The following is a 17338-nucleotide window of genomic DNA, read 5'->3' as shown; positions in this document are numbered from 1 at the left end:
GGAGACACAGAATCCGAAACAGGCTCCAGGCTCTGAGCCGTCAGCACAGAGCCCGACGCGGGGCTCGAACTTGCAGACCGCGAAATCATGACCCGAGCTGAAGTCGGCCGCTTAACCGACTGAGCCACTCAGGCGCCCCCAAAAACTTTAAATAGTAAAAGAAAAGAGGCTCTTGCTACAGGCTAAGGGTTAAAAAGAGAACATACACTTTCTCATTCTTTCTGCTCCAAATCGACTGCCAAGTCAACAGTTCTCTTGAATGGGAGTCAGTCTGCAGAGTACGGACTTCTTTCTTCTGTGTGTGTGTGTGTGTGTGTGTGTGTGTGTGTGTGCGTGCATGAGTTATAGTTTTAAAAATTAAATATTTGATGCATAAGGGAATATTAATGCTAACACTAGCTTATTACATAATAAAATGAATGCCTGGGAACCCATTACGCCACTTAAGAAATCCAGTGTTATTGGTGTCCTTGAAGCTCCTTGTGGGTTCCTCCCCACTTTGCCTCCTTACCACATCCCAAAAGGTACCCACTACCCTAAATTTTCACTTTGCTCATTCCCTTACTTTTTCTCTGTACTATGGATTCTTGAACACATGATGGATTCTTGAATGTGTAGATTCTTAAGACATCCTTAGGTTTGCTTGATGTAACTCTATAAAATTGGTATACTGTACGTGTCCTTCTGTATCTTATTTTTTCTCCCTCAACATTGTATGTTCAGGGTTATCATCTGTGCTGAAGAATATATTGGGCTGGAATTTGTCTACAAGTGGAACTGCTACTTCTTGGGGTTAGATACATTTTAATTTCATAGAAATTGGGCAAGAGCTCTTACCACACAATACAGCCCAAACCTAGAAGGAAATGATGGATAAAAAAAGACATCATAAAGAGAAAAAAGATAAACAAACAAGATATTTTCAATATGTGTAACTGATAAAGGATTAGTATCTAGACTACAGAAAGGAATTATAGTACCCACTTGTCACAAAAAAATAATTGAATGGAAATACTGTACTTCATTAGTGAGTCAGAAAATTAAAAATTAAAGTTGTAAGGGGATTCCATTTCACAACCACTCAATTGGAAAAATTAAAAAGTCAGACAGCATCCAGTGTTAGCAAGGAGGAGGGGCTTTAGGGAATCATTTCCACTACTGGTGAAAATATAAACTGGTACAAAAAGTTTGAGAAATAATTTGGTACTCTTCTATAACATTAAAAAAAAACATGTAACAAGAGCTCTGGAAATATAAAAGAGGTTATGACAACTTCTGCTTGTCATTATTAGCAAAGGCTTCATGGAGGTGATGATTGGGTAACTTAGAGCGTGTAAAGGCACTGTGGCAGGAGACAAAAGGGCACTGTTGGGGAATAGCAAGCTCTTCATTGTTGCCAAGTGTAGGATAGGAGAGTAGCTAAATAGAAATGAGTTTGAAAACTTATTTCAGTCCTTCTCTAGAGAAAATTTTGAATGCATGCTGAGAAATCGGTCTTTATGTTGTAGGCAATTAAGAATTAGGAAAAGACAGCACTTGACTTGTGACTTATGAGAATAATTTTGATAGAGTGGAAGATGGTTTTATTTTAGAAAGCCCGATTGAAAGATTTTAAATTCTGGAAATAAGCCTATGGAGATTTTATTTTCAGAAGAAGGAAAGACTGGCTCACAGAAAAAAAAACAGACTAGGAAATCTCTGGTAAGGTTTTAGCATTAAATTATTCAACCAGTGCTTAAGGAAATATGTTCAAGGGCAGATACTGCAGGACCATTCATAGTAACAATAACCAGAAACCCCACGAATGCTTGTCAGTAACAGAACTGTTGAACGCTGGTAGTGTCTGTACATTCTAGAATGTTTTGTAACCATTATAAAGAAGGAGTTAGATTTACCTGAGGGGGATTTACATGATGCACTAAGGGAGAGAAGCAAGATGTGGGGAAGTCTATACAATATTATCCCATTTTTGTGAAAAATAAATAAATTAGAAAAAGGAAAATTACCTGTGTCAAAAGCAGGAGAAAACTGATGAACGAAGAAACAGCACAGAGTTAACATTGATTTGGGTGGTGTGGAATGGCATTCGAAGGATTGGGTAGGTGAGGGAAGTGGGGAGAGGAAATAAGATTGCTTTTTAAAAGAGGGGTGATGGGGCGCCTGGGTGGCGCAGTCGGTTAAGCGTCCGACTTCAGCCAGGTCACGATCTCGCGGTCCGTGAGTTCGAGCCCCGCGTCAGGCTCTGGGCTGATGGCTCAGAGCCTGGAGCCTGTTTCCGATTCTGTGTCTCCCTCTCTCTCTGCCCCTCCCCCGTTCATGCTCTGTCTCTCTCTGTCCCAAAAATAAATAAAAAACGTTGAAAAAAAATAAATAAAAGAGGGGTGCCTTGGGGGCTCAGTCAGTTGAGCGTCCCACTCTTGATTTTGGCTCAGGTCATGATCCCAGGGTCATGGGATTGAGCCCGAGCCCCGTGTTGGGCTCCGTGTTGACCATGGCGCCTGCTTGAGATTGTCTCTTTCTGCACCTGTCCCTCTCCCTCACTTGTGGACTCTCTCTCTCTCAAAAAATAAAGGACTCTGTGGTCACGGGGTGTATATAAATATACAAAGAAATGCGTGAAAGAATGATCACCAAAATGTTAATGATGTTTTCTAAAGGGGATGATATCTCGGTGTTTTTCCCCCCAATTTTATGCCTTTCCGGATTATTTATTCACCAAAAAAGAACTCTTATTTATAAAAAGCTACTCTGACTGTGAAAAAGCCACCCTTTTGCTAGCACATTCCTTATTGTTTTCCAAGGTGCTCTGAGCCCATCAGGGGAGTGTGGTGGGTTTTCTAACCCGGCACGTCCTGTTTGGGGAATTTTTTTTTAATCTTTTCTTTCACCATCTGCCATAATAGCTCTGACATTTCTAGTTCACTAAATGCAGGCCACTCTTCTCCAAGCTTCCAAAAACCATCCTAACAGCAATTAGCACCACCTTCCAAGGATCTAGCTAAAATGTCAAATGCTGTGTCATGGGCAAGTGTACCTCTCTAGGGATATAGTCCCTTTCCTTTCTTAATATACTCGGCACTTCCACAGCCGGATTATTTCATGACTTAACCCTAGCTACTAGTTAAGAGGGTATGAGAAGGGGCACCTGGGTGGCTCAGTCAGTTAAGTGCCCAACTTCGTCTCAGGTCATGATCTCATGCCTCATAGGTTCAAGCCCCGCATCTGGCTCTGTGCTGACAGCTCGGAGCCTGGAGCCTGCTTCAGATTCTGCGTCTCTCTCTCTCTCTGCCCCTCCCTGACTTGTGCTCTGCCTCTCTGTCTCTCAAAAATAAATAAACGGGGGGCGCCTGGCTGGCTCAGCCGGTTAAGCCTCCGACTTTGGCTCAGGTCATGATCTCGGGGTTTACGGGTTCGAGCCCCGCATTGTCGGGTGTGGGGGGGGGTGCTCTGGGCTGCTGACAGCTCAGAGCCTGGAGCCTGCTTAGGATCCTATGTCTCCCTCTCTCTCTGCAACCCCCCCCCCCACGCTCTGTCTCTCTCTCTCTCCTTCAAAAATAAATAACATCAAAAAATAAGATAAAATAAAACAAATAAATAAACATTAAAATAAATTAAAAAAAAAAAAGAGGGTATTAGGTGGGAGTAGATCCTGAGAGCTGACGGTAAGGGATGACATTGCAGAATAACAATGGGGGTGTTGAAAGAGGTACACAATAGAAGCCAGGTGGCAGTGTTTCACCACCCTTGACTAGCTGGGCCCAATTATTTTAATGAACAGCAAGGTCAGCGTGGCAGCCAGAGGGCATGACCCGCGGAAATCTACGGGGTTAGTTAAGAGAACACAGAGTTCCCAGAAGCAAGGTAAATACCGGCCAGCAAAAGTATTGCCCAACTTTTACAATCAAAATAATCAAGGATGAATGTGAGAGGAGCTAAGGGCAGCTCTCCCAATCAAGAGTCACAACCCATCTCCCGGTTTCCAGGATGCAGGCCAGTTCTTAGACCCGGAATCTCCTGCCTGAAATGGGGAGCCAGGTCCCCACAAGGAAAGACCCTGCAATGGCATAGAAAGGGTATATGATCGGGGCGCCTGGGTGGCTCAGTCGGTTGGGCGGCCGACTTCAGCTCAGGTCATGATCTCGCGGTCTGTGAGTTCGAGCCCCGCACCAGGCTCTGTGCTGACCGCTCAGAGCCCGGAGCCTGTTTCAGATTCTGTGTCTCCCTCTCTCTGACCCTCCCCCGTTCATGCTCTGTCTCTCTCTGTCTCAAAAATAAATAAATGTTAAAAAAATTAAAAAAAAAAAAAAAGAAAGGGTAGATGATCGTGACTTCCTCTGTCCCTTCCCAAAGAAACTTATGGCAAATGTACTCAGGTAACTCTGAGTCATACTAGGGAAAGTTTAAAGGTCTCGTGATCTGGGCTAGCCTGGGAAATTCCCTCCCAAAGGAAGCGCCCATCTTATACTTCTCCTGATAAGGAAAGGAGCACGATTCCTGGGAGGTCTCGGGTTCTGGATCTACCTCACCTGGAAATACTGTTTCCACCCATTTCTTGGGTAACAGGAAAGAATATCATCTTTGTGACTGAGAGGCCCAGAGAAGAAAGTTTCAGGCTGCGGCATAAGAAGCCCTGACACTTGGGCCATATGGCCTCTCCGACTATAAAGGATTAGAGGCCTCTGCGGTGGGAAAAGATGCCATTTAGAGGTTTTGGCATGTCCCAACAGGAGGGTCACAGCATAGATACCTACAGCAAGGCCATGACATCTGCCAAGGAGAATTATACACCTTTGAAAAAAAACAGTTCCTGGCATGCCCTGGTAGAAAGGGAATGCCTGACCCTGGGTAGCTCGTGGTCATGGAGTCAGTCTCACCCATCATGACCTGTGTCCTGTCATATGCACTCTGGCAGGCGGAATGATGGCCCCCTAAAATGTCCATGTCCTAGTCCCTAGAACCTGTGAGCCTTACATGGTGAAAGTGACTTTGCAAATATAGTTCGATATTTTGAGACGAGGCGATCGTGTTAGATTATCCGGGTAAACCCAGTGCTTTTGCAAAGATCCTCAAAAGTGGAGAGGGGAGACAGAGAGCGAGGCAGAGGGAGACTTGGCCCGAGAAGAGATCAGGGTAATTCAATGCAAAAAGGACTCAACCTGCGTCTGCTGCCTTTGAAGATAAAAGCAGGGGCCGCAAGCCAAGGAATGAGGGTGTCCTCTAGGAACTGGAAAAAGCAAAGAAGCAGATTTTCCCCTCGGAGCCTTTAGAGAAGAACACAGTGGTGGCTGACACCTTGATTTCAGGCCGGGGAGACCCATTTTTAATTTCTAAACTACAGAAAGCTAAGAAAATAAATTTGTGTTGTTTTACGACCCTCCCCTGTCCTCATTTGTTACAGTAGCAATAGGAAACTAATACAGTTGTCACGTCGTGAGGTTGGGTGGGCCAACCAGCAAACCATCCTAAGACAGAAGCAGAACATCCGGGATCGGGCGCAAGTAGGGTTCGGGGACACAAATGAGGTGCCTGAGCAGGGGGCCCAGACCCCTGCGGCATCCCCTACTGTTACACCAGGACCTCTCTCTCTGCTCATACTGACATCTGCCACATGTGGAGGTCCCTTATGACCAGCTAATGGAGGAGTGGAGTGGCCCTGAGAACACCTCTAGGATCACCAGCTGTAATATGTGTAATTGATGGAAGGCCCCAGCTGCTGTGCTGGAAATCTGTCCTCATGTTAGTGCTAAGGCCACAGTTTTCACTGGCTGCGTCCAGCTAATAAGTGAGCATGGCGGGGACACTAACGCAGGCTCACTGCTGAAAGATGAGGGGCTCTTCTGATGGGTGACGTGAGCTCAAGAACGGTCTTACCAACTTTGCAAAACCTTTCTTAGAGGTGCACTATGATCTAAGACCTTCCGTGTTCCACTTTGCTTCCTCCTCTTTCTCCTCCACTGCAAACCTGCACTGCAGTCTCACATCTCTCCCTAGAACCTCTTCTTATCCCCTTCTTGCTTTTTTCCTCTCTTTTCTCAATACATCTCTTGCATGTCTCATCCCACCTTGGCATCTGCTTCGTGGAGGACTATGGAAGTGGGGAGAAAGTACAATCTTTGTAGCACATTGTAACACCTAACGTGGAGCACCCACAAAACAATAGGCACTCAATAACTATGTAAACAAAATAAGTGGGCAGTTGATATCAGTCGGGCTCTGTCAACAGTCACCCCAGTGCTGGCACAAAGGGCCCTTGAACAGAATAGCCATGATGGCAAACATGAAGCTATGCGTGGCCCCGCGGGATGGGTTCTTACCAAGATTGTCCAACTTGCCAGCAACAGAAGCCAAAATCAAGCCCTTTAATCAGCACTATACCTTGAAGAGACCAAGCAACCGCTTGGTGAGAAATTGCCTACTTTGCTCCCCTTCTGCTCTGGGTCTTGATTTGCCTCTTGTACCTGCAGGGCCACAGCTAATGTTACCATACAAGGACTTACATAGTGTTTGATCGATACTGGATCTCACCTAATACTGTAACCAATTAGGGGATCCACTTTACAACAAGGGATGTGCAGAATGGGCACATTACTGTGGGATCCACTGGGCATATCACCTACCACACCACTCAGAAGCTGCCAGCCTCATACAGCCATTAGAATGGATTAGCTGAGGTGCTAGCTTGGAAAGAGGCAACATCCTCTTAGGATGCAATATATATATATATATTTTAATGTTTTTATTTATTTTTTGAGACAGAGAGAGACAGAGCATGAACAGGGGAGGGTCAGAGAGAGGGAGACACAGAAGTGGAAACAGGCTCCAGGCTCTGAGCTGTCAGCACAGAGCCCGACGCGGGGCTCGAACTCATGGACCGCGAGATCATGACCTGAGCCGAAGTCGGCCGCTTAACCGACTGAGCCACCCAGGCGCCCCTACAATATATATTTTAAATCAATAATCGTTATATGGTGTGGTGTCCCCACAAGCTAGGATACGTGGTGCCAGGAACCAGATTGAAGTAGCTTCCTTTACCATCATTCCAGGTGAATTTGGGGAATTTGTACTTGAAATCTATAAATACGGCTCTGTAAATTTAAAAGTTCTGGTTCCCAGAGCAGAAAAGCTTCTTCATGGCAAGAGTCTTGGCAAGAGTCCTGTTAAACAGACAGTTATTGCAGTCTCCTTGTCCCCAAAGATCATCAGGAAGGAGAAGAGTTCTTCTGGAAGGTGTAAGTGACTTTGATCATCAGGAGGCTATCGAGGGGTGCATGCACACAATTGAGCTGTCAGGGAAGAATACATTCGGTATTCTTGATAAGCTTAGGCATTCTGTAATACTCGTCCAGTTTTGATGTATATGGACGAGGCCAACAGCCACGGCTCAAGAGGGCATGGTGATGGGAGGCTGAGACCTTTGAAGGTCAAAGGTCTGGGTCATTTCACCAGGTGGGTTGCCTAGACCACGGTAGGTGCTGCTGAGGGGAAAACAGAAGGGATTGTAGAAAGGGAAAATGGTGAGCATTGCTTATTGTCTCAAGACCAGGTATAGCTGTGGTGGGATGCAGTTCAGTCCACTAATGCTCCTCTCGTATCTTTCCTCCAGGAGAAGAGAGCAACCAGAATCCCAGAGGAGCTGCTCCCAAAGCTGATTTTTGAAGCAGGTTGATCTGAATGGCACAAAAACTGAACTGTAGGAGGTGGCATATTGTGCTCCCCAGGTCCCCATCCAGGAAAGAACTTTCATTTTCCCAGCTCTGCAAGTGTTGGCAGCTGTCACTCGAGTCCCTTTCCGGGACTCTTCCTTGACTGAAGAAGGCCATGCTGCCAAGGTCATGCCCCCTCCCAAGTACAGTCCACATCCCACTAATAAATATGGGTTATAGAGGCATATGTCCTTTGCCCCAGTTTGGGACAGCTCTGCAAGGACAACTCAGCTCTGCAAGGACAGCTCTGCAAGGACAACTCAGCTTCAGGGCTCCCAGGCCTTTGTGTGACTGTGTCACCGTTCAATCCCTTCTCTGCCCAGTTCTCTTTCCTTCATTCCTGCACAAATGTTGGTCCCGAGATCACTTTCCAGTAAACTTCCTACATGCAAAATCTCCATCTCAGAGCCTGCTTCCTGGGGAAACTATTCCACAACAGATACAAACATCTAATGTGTGGGATAAACCATGTAAGTGCTCTCTGAGATTGTATTCTCTGTTATAAGAATGCAAAGTCAAAAGTTATTTGGGGCTGAGGTCGTCAGAGAGGGGAGGCACTCTGAGTTGGACTTCTGAGGTGGGCAGGATCTGGCAAAGAAAGGGAAGTGAGGCCAGATGACCGAGACAGGTGGAAGTTTGGCAAATGGATCGGAGGTGAAATGGTATAAGTGTTGATGCGTAAGTGGAAAGGCAAAATCAGAGCTCAAGGAATGACAAGTGATCCGGGTGGGCAGGAATATGGGGCTTATGTTGGAATGCACCAGGAAGTGAAACGAGTAAAATGGGCAGGATGGGACCTGACCTGAATCAAGGGTCTTAAAACCTGGGGTCAGGATTGTGGCCCTTATTTACAAGGTGGTCAGGCCCCATTTGGGGAATTGAAACCAAAGAGTAAAAAACTCCAAGCCCCCTTTTGATGTGAGGTACAAAAAAGCGGGGAGTCATATAAGTAAATCCTTATCATTAGAATTATAATTCATTATAACGAACTTCCTGACGAGTGACGCTAACAATGGGATGGGATGCCTTACAAGGCGATGACCTCTCCATTATTCAAACAGGCCGAATTCCAAATCCATGTAAGGGAAGTGTTGTGTTGACTAGAAGATGAGGGCATTTTTCTAATGTAGTTGACCCAAGTGAGTCAACAGAAAGAGAAAGAAAAAGAAAAGGTAAAGGTAAAAACGTGTGTTATCCCAATGAGTTTCTGTCTTAAGGAGAAAAAAAATTGAGAAAATACAGAAGCGTAAATTGGGAAAAGGGGAGGGCTAACATTATGACAGTAAGAACACACCATAAAATATATTAATGTGTCCAAGTGTCCAACGTGTCCAAGCTCACCAGCTGTGATGAGCTACACTCTTGTGTCTCCATCTGTTTGGCTAACGTGCCAGCACCATGGAATCAGGGAATGGGACGAGGGTCCTGTCGGGTCACCTAATGGAGAACTTACACAGTTCCTGAGAGTCAGCTTCCTGACTCTATGCCCCCTTACTTCATCAGAAAGAGGCTATGAAAAGTGGTCTGAGCGGAGAAAGGGAGGAGAGTGGTGCAAATATTTCTTTGGAGCAAATTGTCGCAGTTCGGTCAGTACCCCTTCTCCCAAAGGGCATGAAGTTTGGGGGCGTTACTTACTTCATTTCCACCTGAGAGGGAGGACTGCCGAGGGGTAATGGCACAGTCTGAACATGTTCCCTCGAGTTTAGAGACGCAAGGGCTGGTGCCTGGCTTGCTTCCAAGGAAGCTAAACTTGAATGGACCTGGTCTCTAGTTGGCTGGAGAGTAATCAAAGCCAAACGAAGAAACCCCTCATGGTGCTTAGTTAGAACTCAGATGTTGACTGATAGTGTCACCCACAGGGCAAGAACCTGGGAGTGAATGCAAGATTCCTAGCGGTGAAACACAGAGTCGCAAGAGATGCATCTATCCCTGGTCTGGAAAATTCCTCAGCAAAGGAATCTTAAACATTCTGAAGAAGTTAAAGCCCAAGAAAAGGACTAATGAGAAAAAGGGTCAGGTGTATGTATGGAGAGGGATGAAGGGTTGTTCTCCTTTAAAGATTGACATTTGCATAATATCTTGAGGGGACCCAATATTCTAGTCTCTAAATCGAGATTGTGCATTAACATGACCCCAAAAATATCAGTCACTTGAGAGCAGACTAAAAAGTCAGAATTTGCACACTTTCCCTGCAGGGGCAGAGAAAGATTATTCCGTCACATGGAATGTAATGGGGCAAAGGGACAAGAAAACATAAAGGCATGTTTTGATTGCATCTGTGAAGTGATACAGTTACAGGATTTAACTAATAGCCGTTTGAAAATTAAAAAAAAACAACAACCAGTCTTGCATTAAATATAGAATTAAAAGTGTGAGCACAGTGAAATAACAGGTCGTTTTACACAAAAAAATAAACCAGTGCTCAAAGAGGACAAGTAAATCGTCCAAGGCTGCATAACTTGTAAGTCGCAGCTCCGGGGCTATCTCCAGATTAATACTAGACAGCATTTCCTCTGTTGCTTCCCCTCTAAGAATATGATTATTTTCATCAAGCTCTGTCCCCTGCTATGGTTTACAAGGAGAAGGTTCACATTTGCCCTAGTTCTGAAAGATTATGTTTGAATTTGAAAAGCTGGGGAGACGCCTCTGAACAATGGAACATAGCTCAAGGCTACAATTTTGTTTTATGCACTACAGCTTTTTAAGGCCAATGGTGCCCTGCTCCTTCAGATGAAAATAATATATCAGGGGGAACCAAGGGACAGAGAATAAACTGGTCTCCAGGCGGCAGATAGTGTATGAAGTCGACAGAAGGAACAAGTCCTCTGGTCTATTAATAATTCAGAAGCCCTCTCTCCTCAACCATCCTCCACTCTCCCATTCTTTTTCCTTCTTTTCTTTGCACTTTCCCCCACTTGTCTGTTTCAAATAAATAGCCTCCGCTGACAGGCTGCACTTAGGCAATCAGAGCACAACACAATTAATGTCTCTGTTTAGAAGGTTCTTGCTAGTATTTCATTTTTGCCCTTTCCCGTGTTTGGCCTTTAATAGCAACTGACTACGGAGACCTGTTTTGGGTTTTGTTTGTTTGCTCGCCTGCCTTTCTCTCTGGCATATGGCATTTATGCCTTTAAAAGTTTTTTTGTTCTCTTTCTGGGGGCGTTTCACTGATGAGACGTATCAAAATGCACCTCCAAACCAGCCACTAAGAGGTGGCCCGAACACAAAGCGTTATTAGGAAAATGACCCCGACAAGAAAACGGTAACAAAGAACAGCTTTTGGGAAAAGCCAGGCTGTTAGCTCTTTTTGGAAGGGGTTGTATTCTCGCCCCCAGAGATAATTCATCAAAGTCTCTCGCCCTGAATGAAATTAGATTTCCCTTTTAGCTTCGATAATAGGCAGTAAATATATATATATATATATATATATATATATATAATTTAGGCCTTATATAATTAATAGGCCGTAAATATATATATATTTTATATATATATAAAATTATATATAATTTATTTTATTTGCGTAATATTTAGTTCCACTAACTGTTATATGCTTTCGCCATTTTGAAGTGACATGGGAAAGCTTTTGGAGTATCTCGTCAATGATTGTCTTATCTAGGAATTCAGTTCACGGTGTGACCCAGATGGTGGCAGGCAGGTGAGCTCACCGAGCTCCACGGCAGCCAGCCCCCCGCCCCCCCCCCCCCCCGAGGATGCTGGCGAGGGGCTGGCCCGGCATCACCCCTCACCCACCGCAGGCGAGGACCGTGATACCGGACTTCCAGCCCGCATCTCTCCCAGGCTGCCCTCCGGACCACCTGTCTTCTCTCTGCGAACTCACTATGACTAAGTCTGACCTCCATCAAATTAGCTCTCTTCCTAATTTCTAGACTTTTTAGAGGCGGTACTACGCAGTGAAACGAGTTGGAATGAGGGGAAGGTGGCTTTGAATCCAAACTCTTCGCTTCCTGTTTGATTTACCCTTTCTAGGGCTCAGTTTCCTTCTCTTTAAGATGGCATCACAACGATTCCTAGGGTGTAGGAGATGACATTTCCAAGTCGCCGAGCCCAGCGCATGGGGCAACACAGGTGCCAAATAACCGTGTGTCCACTCCCTTTCTCCTCTCTGTAGATGACACTGCCAATGTCTACAGTACCCAGCTGGACACGTTGATATCAGTTTTCCTCCTTCCTTCTTGCTTACCTTTAATTAAAACCAACCATCAAGTTATGGGATGTTAGATCTGGCAAGGATTTTAGAAGTTATAGTCATCTGATTCATTGATACACATAGAGGTATGAGTCACCAATTATTGTAGCAATTTGACTCCCATGTCAATTCAATGACAATCGTTATTCGGTGATGGAATTTGTTGCATGACACTTGGTAATCATATTGAACAAAAAAGAGTCAACCAAGTACAGTTAGATCGGTGATGATGTACAAACACAGCGTCAGGCTCTCAAGCTCTGTTTTCTTAAATGCTGTCCAGCGGCTCTTTCTGACCTAGAAAAGTTTTTTTGGTACGCTTTTTCCTGTCCCTAGTATGTCCTTTCTCTCTTTACCATTCACTAAGTGGGGAGAGGCATTTGTCTCAGAGATAATTAGAGAAGAAAAGAATCATAGAAGCCAAACGAAGGGGAAACGATAAGTTAATCCCAAAGGAAACAGTATCAATTTTTAAAACTTATGAATTCACTAGTTAATACATTACAATCTTACACATAACTTGGAACTATTCGTTATACGTCATATTCTATGTGCTGGTTCATTTGTGTTCTGCTAACTGGTTTTAGAAGAAGATCTCTAGGGAATCACGCTCGTAAGCAAAATAAGAATTAGATATGCCTCTATATGTGCTCTTTATAACACAACGACTCTTCCTTCCATATCCTATGTAAATACCCTTGCTCAACCCAAACCTCATATTTCATACCTTTTACCTTCTTCTCCTTCCTATGTTCCACGTACAAGAGGAAAGTATTCATAGCTACCCATAGTTGTTTTATTCCCAGTTAATGCAAATTATCCGGTTCATATATTTTGGACGTGGAGACCAAAAAAAAAAAAATGTAAATCATGTGATGTGTTAGAGTGTAAATAATTATTTTTATAAAAAGCTTCTGTTTCTTTAATCTCCCTAGCCACTGACTGTACATATCATCCAGCATTCTCTCAGTAATGAAACTAGAGCCAGAAACGAAAACAAGACCCTGGATCTGGTGAGATCCTTATTCCACTGAAAGGTACTATTTGTCGGGCAACACGGAAAGTTTCCGAAAGAGCTGACCTTCAAGCTTTTAACATTTTGCGCCCCAGGTTAGTGCACTGACTGGAATCCACGTGGGGCAAACAAGTGAGGAAAATGGCCCCCCACCCTCGACGATTCTATTGGGTTACCTCTGAAAAGCGAAGACATACAGCTCACGCGAGAGGAAGATGGCTACAAGAACTCCAAAGCTATAAAGCTTCATCCCAGCAGCGATTTGCTGAACAACAAAATTCTCTGGAGAAATGGGCCCCGATGCCTGGTTACATAAGAGCCTTCTTTACACACTGGTTAAAATATAATGCCACGGTCCCTCTCATTCCTGCGATCAATTGACTTAGCTTCTAGTTCCGCCCTCAAAAAATAAAGTAGGATGACAGTTCGACCAAATAGAAAATATTTAACTCCTCGGGGACGATGAGGCCAGGAAAAACAGTGTAGGAATGTTGCAGAAACGTACTGGTTCGTTGAAGAGCTCATAACCCGTGCTGAGGGAGGTCTCCAGTGGAGTACTAAAGAGATCTTCCCTTGTCTCTATCTTTGCAACATTTTCAACCTAGATGAAGACGTAGAAGGTGAGTTTCTGAGATTTGTGACTCTTACAAAGGTTGAGAAGGAGAACTTGTATGGAGGATTACAGGATCTCCATTTAAAGAGATGTTTCCTTGTTCGTATGAGGTGATGGGCCCACCTGTAAGACAATAGGAATATTATGTCCCAGAGAGTTCTCTGAGCCATAAAGAAAAATCAGGTTGCTTTGAATTCATATTTATTTAGGAAAGGCCACCAGAAGAGCCATTATCTAAATTGAAGCTATCACATGTCATTCTGAAGATAGTATCTTAGAACATTTTGTCTGGCTTAAGGCCACATCTTACCTCTGTAAGTGGACGAAGCCTAGGTATTCTCTCTAAATTCCCACTGGTCTATGCATTTCTTGAGGTCAGGGCAGGCAAATTTGCAAAATAAAACAACATTCCAACAGTAGACTTCTGAGAAGGAAAGGATGAAGATTTCAAACGTCTCTCTCTGAGAGTCAAAGCTATTAAAACTTATTTAATGGACTAAAAGTGATCTCCACTGAAACTGCCTTTTGTGTAAGAAAGAGGAAAAAAAAAAAGAACACGCAAGTGTATCTGATCATTTTAGAGAAAGACACACAAGTAGAATAGACCAGAAATCCACTAGGATATAGTTACCTACAGCAGGTGGGTAGAAAACTGAGTGGAAAAGATGAAAGAGTAAGAACAGGGAAGAAGAGATGGGAGAAAGAACACTTCTTGGAGTAAACGTTTTTGAATAGTTCAGAATTCAAAAACACTACAGAATTTTTAGGACCACGTTAATTTTTCACTTACTCGAAACAAACAAGTAAATAAAGTGACTACAAGCAAAAACACATGAACTGAATTATGTTTTGGAAAGACATTTAAAAAAATGTATTTGTTTTGAGAAAGAGAGAGAGAGAGAGACAGAGAGAGAGAGAGAGAAAGCGCATGGGGAGGGGCAGAGAGAGAGGCAGACAGAAGATGGGAAGCAGGATCTGTGCTGACAGCAGACAGCCCGACGGCCTAAGTCAGATGCTCCACCAACTGAGCCCCCCAGGAGCCCCAAACTGAATTATGTTTTTGATGAGTAACATAACTGCACTTGAAAGGGAGAGAGGAAAAACTAACCCAAGGACTTTGACTTTGTTTTTGTTTTAAACACAAAAAGTAACTTTAAAGTAACAGTCAGTGGTTAAAATTTACTGAAAAAAAGAATTTACTGACAAAGTTTTCCGGTTTCCATAGTCCCTATTGATTTGTATCCGATGTCTCCTTTCCAGGTTTACGCTTCTTCGCGCCAAAGCAATCTTTCAAAAGTTGCTTTAGTGAAGATCTATTGGTCGTAGAGTCTGTTACACTTTGTATGTCTGACAAGAACTTCATTCTACCCTCCCCTTCAAAGACTAGTTGAACTGAACGCAATGTTCTAGAACGACAGCTCTTCCATCGTCTTTTGGCATCTACTGTTGCACAGTAGGAATCTACCGTCAGGTCTTGTTCCTCTGTAGATCATCTGTTCTCTCCACTCCACGGCTTTTAAGGAAGTATGGATTAGCTTTATCTTTTATACTTTTCAGATCCATTACTGCTGTCTAGGTGTGAATTTATTTTTTATTATCTAGCTTGGAACCTGGAATGTAATTTTGATCGGAGGATTTAGACATTTCTTCAATTTGGGAAAACCATTTTATTGTTTCTTCAGCAATTGTAGAGAGAGGGAGATACAGAATCTGAAACAGGCTCCAGGCTCTGACTTTCAGCACAGAGCCCGAGGCAGGGCTCGAACTCATGACCCGTGAGATCATGACGTGAGCCGAAGTCAGACACTTAACCGACTGAGACACCCAGATGCCCCTAGAATACTTATTAAAAAAATTTTTTTTAATGTTTATTTATTTTTGAGAGAGAGAGTGTGAGCGGGGAAGGGGCAGAGAGAGGGAGACACAGAATCTGAAGCAGGCTGCAGGCTCTGAGCTGTCAGCACAGAGCCCGACGCGGGGCTCGAACTCATGAACTGTGAGGTCATGACCCGAGCTGAAGTCAGACGCCCAACCGACTGAGCCACCCAGGCGCCCCAAGAATACTTATTTTAAACTGGTTCTTGGCGTTTCTACACCATGATAGTAGCGTGGCTTTCAAAGATCCAGTCATCAGTCAGCATGACTTAACTTCGTTACTGGCTTAGTTACTCCTCTGTCTCTTATAGACCAGCAGATACTTATGAACCAGTCCTAGGCAGCAGTGGGCACTATCTTTTTATTTTTTTTTATAAATTTTTTTTCAACGTTTATTTATTTTTTTGGGGACAGAGAGACAGAACATGAAGGGGGGGGGCAGAGAGAGAGGGAGACACAGAATCGGAAACAGGCTCCAGGCTCTGAGCCATCAGCCCAGAGCCCGACGCGGGGCTCGAACTCACGGACCGCGAGATCGTGACCTGGCTGAAGTCGGACGCTTAACCGACTGCGCCACCCAGGCGCCCCACTATCTTTTTAAAACTGAAGTACACAGGGGTGCCTGGGTGGCTCAGTTGGTTAAGTGTCTGACTTCACCTCGGGTCATGACCTCGTGGTTTGTGAGTTTGAGCCCCAGGTCGGGCTCCGTGCTGACAGCTCAGAGCCTGGAGCCTGCTTCGGATTCTGCGTCTCCCTCTCTCTCTGCCCCTCCCTCACTCATGCTCTGTCTCTCAAAAATGAATAAATGTTAAAAAAAATTTTTAATTGCAGTACATACATTGAAATACACAGATCTTAAGTGTATGGTTAGATTAGTCTTGAAAAATACATACGTTGGGGCGCCTGGGTGGCTCAGTCGGTTGAGCGTCCGACTTCAGCTCGGGTCACGATCCCGCGGTCCCTGAGTTCGAGCCCCGCGTCAGGCTCTGGGCTGATGGCTCGGAGCCTGGAGCCTGCTTCCGAATCTGTGTCTCCCTCTCTCTCTGTCCTTCCCCCATTCATGCTCTGTTTGTCTCTGTCTCAAAAATAAATAAACGTTAAAAAAAATTAAAAAAAAAGAAAAGAAAAATACATACGCTTGAGTAACCCATACCCCTCTCAAGGTATAGAACATTTCCGTCATTCCAGAAGTTCTTTGATATTTGTCCCAGTTTCCCCTCTACTCTAGCAGCCTCTCTTCCGATTTTATCACCAGAGGTTAATTTTGCTCGTTTTAGAACTTCATGGAATCATATACTGTCCTAGCCGGTTCAGGGTGTTGTAGCAAAAATACCATAGACTGAATGGCTTAAACAACAAACACTTATTTCTTACAGTTCTGGAAAGTGGGAAGTCCAAGACCAGGGCAAAGATTCGGTGCCGGTGAGAACCCAGCTCTTGGTTCACAGATGGCGGCCTTCTGGCTGTCTCCTCACATGGTGTGAAGAAAATGAAAACGAAATGATAGAGCCCTCTGGGATCTCTTTTATAAGTGCAGTGATCCCATTCATAAGGGATCCACCATTATGATCTAATCATCTCCCCAAGGCTCCACGTAAATACCATCGTATTGGAGACTCGGTTTCAATATACGTGTGAGGGATGAGAAGGACACAGGCTTTCAGTCTATGGCTTGTAGCCTGTACTCTTTTGTGTCAGGTTCCTTTTGCTCTTTCGCATTGCTGCGTGTGTCAGCAATTTATTCCTTTTCATTGTTGAGCAATATAACAGTATTTGTTTACCCATTCTCCTGTCAATAGACATCCGGGATGTTTTCAGTTTGGGGCTATTATGAACAGAACTACTCCGAATATACTTGTGCAAGGCTTTTTTGGTGGATAAGTGTTTTCATTTCTCTTGGGTAAATATCTAGAAGTTGAATT

General features: G+C 44.2%; 1 protein-coding gene across 1 annotated transcript in view; it reads right to left on the bottom strand.

Moving 5' to 3' along the window:
* Nucleotides 1-16344, bottom strand: part of CPB2 (carboxypeptidase B2) — a 53458-nt gene extending 37114 nt beyond the window's left edge. Inside the window, exons 1-3 of the mRNA XM_047078147.1 lie at nt 16310-16344; nt 13852-13965; nt 13105-13664 (exon numbers count right to left, since the gene is read on the bottom strand). Coding sequence (XP_046934103.1) covers nt 13105-13178 — 74 coding nt within the window. The 5' untranslated portion in view covers nt 13179-13664; nt 13852-13965; nt 16310-16344. The remainder of the gene's footprint in view (nt 1-13104; nt 13665-13851; nt 13966-16309) is intronic.
* Nucleotides 16345-17338: the final 994 nt, after the last annotated feature.

This window comes from Lynx rufus, unplaced genomic scaffold (genome assembly GCF_022079265.1).
Source record: "Lynx rufus isolate CCGP_SWC_20201006 ecotype Redwood Valley unplaced genomic scaffold, mLynRuf1.p SCAF_1, whole genome shotgun sequence".
Taxonomy (NCBI): Eukaryota; Metazoa; Chordata; class Mammalia; order Carnivora; family Felidae; genus Lynx; species Lynx rufus.
Note: the sequence above shows the minus strand (reverse complement) of the source record. Positions and strands in the feature narration are given on the sequence as shown.